Source organism: Gambusia affinis, linkage group LG08 (genome assembly GCF_019740435.1).
Source record: "Gambusia affinis linkage group LG08, SWU_Gaff_1.0, whole genome shotgun sequence".
In the NCBI taxonomy this organism is placed as follows: Eukaryota; Metazoa; Chordata; class Actinopteri; order Cyprinodontiformes; family Poeciliidae; genus Gambusia; species Gambusia affinis.
In genome coordinates, this window is record NC_057875.1 from 28211683 (window position 1) to 28218050 (window position 6368).

Here is a 6368-nt window from a genome sequence, read left to right on the forward strand (position 1 = left end):
TTACCATAAAACAACAAGCGTCTGGGATCTAAAGGTATAAGACTGAGTGTCAAATTTATTTCACCTTCTGAGGCATGTCATAAAAGTCCCTCAAAGTCTAGGAGCAGTTTGAAAGGAAGGAAACCTGTTGGGTTGGTATCACAGCAGCAGCTTTCAGTACATCTGGAAAATGCAGCTGCAGTGGAGTGCTGCTTCAGGCAGCTACCGCTGGACCAACTGGATGAATAGCAGAAATTGGGACAGCATTTCAATCTGTGCAGCTCTGCAGTGAGACAGGTTTGCAGTTGTCATTATTTTGTTATGAAGTATTCTATTCTAATAAGTAAAATGCATATTTGTATAAAAGTGTCCCAAAACAAGCATTTATTCATCAATACAGAGACAACACCAAAGAGGAAAAATATTTTTTAGCAAAAGCAGATTTCTTTAAGTTACAATAACAACAAAAAACAATCAATTGCAAATACTTATTTTCTCTAACAAATTACATAAAATACATTTGTTCAATTGTTAACTCATGTACCTGGATTCACAATTATCAAAAAGCAACATAACATCGATCACAGACATGGGGCAGTTTTAATAAGCTCTGAAAGGAAAAAAGATACTTCTACCAAGCAAAAATATATACAGAAAAATAGAATCTGCAGAAAAATAGAGCCATTTAGATATTTGTCAGAAAACCTAAAAATGTACAATTAATTTAAACCACTTACAAAAAGGTTCATTGAAAATCATCAAATATATCACATACTTGCTTAGTAAAAGAAATATTAAAAATAAAACTAATCACACTCCCAGACCTTCCAACACTAGTTGACCTCCTGAAACCAGGCAGTACGTGGCAGTCTGCAAAAATCCCCTTATTTCTGTCTGAAACGAACAGCAGGGAGAAAACATTCCAACATACGGAGAAATATTTGCAGACATGAATAAGAACAGAATGGAGAGCAGTGTGTATGTGTGTGTGTGACGTCACAGCCGGAGCTGCTGGTTCTCCACTCTGGAAGACAACCAAGGCCTTACGACTGGTTATACATGAACTCATGGAAGAAAGAGCAAATATGTGTATTAATAAGACGCACAGACGCATCTTTAGCCTGCATGCAGATTCATATCTGTAGCCTTACGGCTGTGAGACGGTGAGAGAAAGCAGGACTTTGAGCAGATAAAAGGAAGGCTGAACAGAGAGCAGAACAGCTGATGCTTTGCTTTGAGCTGTGATGGAACATACTGATTTAGCAACGTAATGTCTACTTCATTATGCTGACTTCTCTACAGCTAGTGTTAAAAATGTTAGGATTGAAATAACATTAAATCCCTAAATGACAGCAACTGCTCTCACACAACTCGGCCTTCGTTATAATCACAGGACACAATTTTCAACCATATTCTCTATACTGTTATGTCAGTTCTCCTAGAGAAATATGAATTAGGTAAAAGCCAGTATCCGCAGGTCAAAGCTTTACAAAGTAATCAAGATTAAAAATCTGTCACAAAACTCTGTTAAGTGCCATTTCTAAACTTCAGCTTCTAACAGGAGCCAGAATAATCAGTTGGTGTCAGTTCTGCTTACATCCAGCAGAGGTTACCATGGTAATAAGCCCAGTTCAAAGGTGAATCAGCTTGGTAGTGCTGAAACATTTTTGAACTGAACCTAAACATTATTTGTTAAGCCAATAATCATGCCTCATAGTCCAGACCTCTGGTCACATTTGTCAGGTTACTGATGGATAACTTCAGGATCTAGGGTTAAAGGTCATCTAAACAACTGGAGTCTGTTTATTGTTCAAGCTCGTCTTACATAGCAAACCCGGAGGCTTCAGTGTGCTACCTGCTGCTCACTGAAGCTTCAGAGAGACGGCTTCAGATGGCAAACGAACAGGAACCAGAAAACACTGAATAAGGCCTCAAGAAATAAAGCAAGTCTTTGATCTGACCACCACATTTTGGTTTAACAGTGAAGCAGCCCGTCAGTCAGATTTATGTTTTACCTGCAATGTCTCTCTCTCACTCACACACACACACACCCCACCCCACACACACACACCCTGAGGAAAGAAAAGTGTCATACTACTGCAAAGCCGTAACCCCTGGCAACACAACGGCAGCCCACTGCTTTCACATCCTGCATAGAAAACTTAAAACATTTTTCGAAGCCCCCCCTGCAGTTTTCCTTTCACTTTGGAATAAAGCGAGCACTGATGCTGATACACAGCACTGTGTTATGATCAAAAATCCACACTAATGATAAAACAGAACATGGTGCATACTTTAAGCTCACACACTCATGCCTTTGACGGTTCAGAAAAGTCTGGCCTGTTGAGATTACAACAAAATGACATCATAGCCTAAAAGCTGGATTTGTTTGGTCCAACTCTGTCCCACTTCCTGCTCAGCTCTGGTTGGAAACCAGCAGCAGGACAGACTCAGCTCTGCTAAAGGGTGGCGAGGACCCTGAGGAAAGATATGAGGACGACGCAGAATGACTGTCCTACTCCAAAAACAAACGCTTCGAAGGACATCATGGTCTTCCCCGCTGCCTTGTACACCCCAGCTATGGCTGCACCTGAGGGACACAAACAGGTTTATGACTTTATGCAGGCCTGCAAACATGAAAATGTGGAAAAGATGTTGTGGATGAATGTATTGCAGGAATTTCTAAATAATGAGTTTATGTTCTGAAAAACAAACAAGATAAGAATCTACTTGTTTCAGTGAAAATGTATATAATTTAAAGATTTCTCCTACTTGTTTTATCCAGAAAAAATTTTATCATCTTGCCTAAACCATCATAAGAGAAGTGCAAACACACACTGAGGTGGAAGGCTTACTGGTGAGAACCCCTCCACAAACTGGTCCCAGAATGCCCATGAGGAGGATGGCGATGGGCGTGAACCGGGCCATCTTATGCTGCCGCAGAGTGGCCAGGGAGATCAGGGCCGCAGGCAGGTGGAAGATGATGGAGGACACGGCGGCCCACAGGAACACACCATACCACATCTCTGACGGAGCAAGCAACACACACCGTTCAATCTGTGGGACATGGCTCACACAATGCTGACTTTCTGGTGAGACTTTCTTCTGCTTGGAAGAGTAAGTGCTTGGAACTATAGCAACAATCCATGGATATATTGAAAAAAAAGTGCAGGTACAACAAGAATGAATATATATTATGAGCAAAATTGGTGTTTGGTTATGTATTCTTCCTTGCAACAATGTTTCCTGGCAATAAGCCGTTTATCTACAGAGACCTGTCTATTTTCCCTCAAATGGTGCTACTTTTATAAGAACACTGCGCCCCCTGTCTGATAGTCCTCCCACTGCTGTGATCCAACATAAACAGGTAAAGAAATTAGCTTGTGAGAGCAAATGTTAACTTTCTAATGTGTTTATTATGTTACAATTGAACTACCGGTAAATACTATTAGCAAGTGGATTTTACAAACTGAAGCTAGCATTGCTACTTACTGATTTGTTTCACTGTTTGTGTTTCCCATCTCAAAATATTATGAACTCATGTCAGATCAATCTATTAGTTCAACAGAATCTTAGTTTTTGGCACCATTTAAATGTTCTACAGACAAATAGTTGCAGATTAAATTACTGGACTGTCTCTACTGCTGGTGAGCAGTATAATCACAGGACATTGTGATTATACAATGTCCTGTGATTATACAGGACATTGTACAGGACAAAACACAGATATTCCAGTGTTTTGCTGGAATATCTTTCTCTGTCAGGTTATCTGTACTAATATGATTTAGAATATGTTGCAGCTCTGCTCTTGTTGCATGTTAAGGGGCTAATTTTTATCAGGCTAAATTCAGATTTGGCTGCTGTAGAAACTAAACATCCATATTGAAAGAAAACATGAAATATAGGTTCCACATGAAAGTTTTGCCACAAATTACCTCCACTAAAACGACTTTGGAAAACTATTACGAACATAATCTAATATATATATATTCTTAATATGGTAAAAAATTGTGGAAATAATCTAGATTAGAGGGTAAATAGAGTTTACTCGGGTAACAGTCATGAGAACGTATTAACCTTTCAGTTTAAAGCTACAATTGCTCGCGTGAACCTTTAATTACTGCAGGATTCGGGAGCACGAGCGGGTTCTGTACAGCTGACAAGTCAGCACAGAAAATCAACACAAGTTTACAGTAAATAGAAAGTTAGCTAGCATCACCCTCCACACTAACAGTGCTAGCGTCCATAAACCAACATTTAGCTATCGACTCTTTAACACTTGCTTGATAAAGTACTTAACGTATCTTAAAGCCGGCTGTTTTCTTGATGAAATCGGGGACTTTTACGCCCTGGCACGTAAACACTGCCAGGCGGCTAGCTGGCTAGCTAGCACACATTAGCTTACCTGAGAAGTCGCTGAGAGATGTGTCATTGCCATTTGTCCTCGGTACTAAATTCCAGCTGAATATCTGCTTGGCAAAGCCTATATCACTGTACCTATTTTGCATATTTTACATTGGTATCAATGCATATGTGAATATGGCGAAAATACGTGTAATTACCCACAACTTAGAGTAAATTGTGACGCAACAGCAGCGCTCTAAGCACCGCCCCTTGTTTTTCAAAACAAGAGCTCAACCTCCAATTAAAATATCATTCACTTTTAGTTTATGACAAAAGGTTCTAGGAGCTTGATAGAGGTCTTGTGACAAATTTTGTCCACCTGAGAAAATATTCAAATTCAAATGTACTTCAATGTGTGTGGAAGAAAGATCTCCAGTAGCAGACAATATTGAAACAAATTTGAAGAGGCCTTTGTCTAAAGACTGTTACTGTATGACATGCTAACAGCTAACATCTGGTCAGCAGAGACAATGTTCCACAGGAACATCTCCTGGATTACACCAAACTCTTCTAATCCAGTTCATTTGCTTTTGCTGGTCCTTTCTATATTTCTATCAGGCTGTAGAAATATGCCTCAGAGATGTTGGAGTTGAGGATATGATCCTTGTCCTGTGTGATGGGTGGAAGACATGATTTGAACTTCCTCCTCTCTCTGCTCCATGAAACCTCCTTTTCAACTCATCTGAGATCTGGGGTTGTAGTTTTGATGTGTGACAGACATTTATTTTCATATATGTAGAAAATCATTCAGCTGCAATCAAAATTGTATTAATGTATAGAATTAAAAATGTCTGAACTAAAAATTTTGTTTGTAGATGGTGATGGCTGAACAGGACAGAACTGTCCTCTTCTCTAACACAGAGGCTGTTTTCACCATCACTTCAGATCTTTTCCCCTTGAAATAAACATCAAGTTTTATTCATCAGCATTTTTAACAAATGTTATGATGCTCAGGAAAGATATACACATCCTTGACATATAAAGTGAATTATCCTCCCCCTATTTGAGATGTTTAATTCATGTAATGTAGAAAATATGTCAAAGTAGTGATTAACTGAAGAAAAAACCCAACAAAAATACACAGATTCCTTTACAATCATTGATTTGGAGAGTAGCTCTGAAATAAAAAGTGCTATTCAGTAGTCACCTTCAGACATACTTTGTTTAGTCATATTGAGGTCTGAGCAGTCAAGTTCTGTCTGAACCTGAGCCAGGTTTCACTGGAGGTTTCCTCCCGTTAGACGTTTTTCCTCTCCACTGTCGCCACAAGTATTCTCAGTAAGTGGGATTGCTGAAAAGTCAACGACACAAAAGAAGCTATTTTCTGCTGTCGCTACATGCTCCTCCAGGACTGAACACTGCAACCCAATGACTCCATGCTCTGCTGGAAACTTTGATTTAAAAATAAATTGAGCTTAATGTATTTTGATACCTTAGGATTAATTGGATGTATGCAAGATTGAGCTAAAATTATTACTTTTGGTCATGTTTCTCAAGGCAACAATTGTTGTGAACTGGCCCTGCATTGATAAACTCAATTGAACTGATTGTATACAAAATAGACCACAGTGTACTTGCATTTGCAAGTACACTGTGGTCTATTGCATTAAGAGGGAATGCAAAGGAAAAATAAAACCCATCTGTAGGGGGCAGCACCAGCCACGCTGTGACCCTGTCAGGACCAACGGTGATCTGGATGGGTCAGAAATATCAATGAGTCCAAGGGCAGAGTTAGCAGAAAGAAAGTAGATGTAGAAATGTCTGGATTTAACAGTTTTTTTTTTTCCAAGTATCTGGTTGCTAAAAATACTTTTGGCCAAACTCTCAAGAATAATATTCTGAGATTGGTATGGGCTGGTTTTACAAAGTACTTCAAAGAACAAAAACATTTTCATAACACTGCAAAATCCAAAAAGTTACCGAGGAGCCAAAGAAAGTTCTGCAGGATTCTTCAGAACAGTGTTCTGATTTGTTCATGTTTTTGG

At 39.2% G+C, this 6368-nt stretch overlaps 1 protein-coding gene across 1 annotated transcript; it reads right to left on the reverse strand.

Annotated features, from left to right (window-relative positions):
* Positions 1 to 331: 331 nt before the first annotated feature.
* tmem170a (transmembrane protein 170A) lies at positions 332 to 4597 on the reverse strand. Its single transcript, XM_044124717.1, has 3 exons — positions 4385 to 4597; positions 2835 to 3005; positions 332 to 2569 (listed from the first exon to the last, which is right to left on the reverse strand). The coding sequence occupies exons 1-3, from the start codon at positions 4485 to 4487 to the stop codon at positions 2439 to 2441; spliced, it is 405 nt and encodes a 134-aa protein (XP_043980652.1). The 5' UTR covers positions 4488 to 4597; the 3' UTR covers positions 332 to 2438.
* Between the last annotated feature and the right edge of the window lie 1771 nt (positions 4598 to 6368).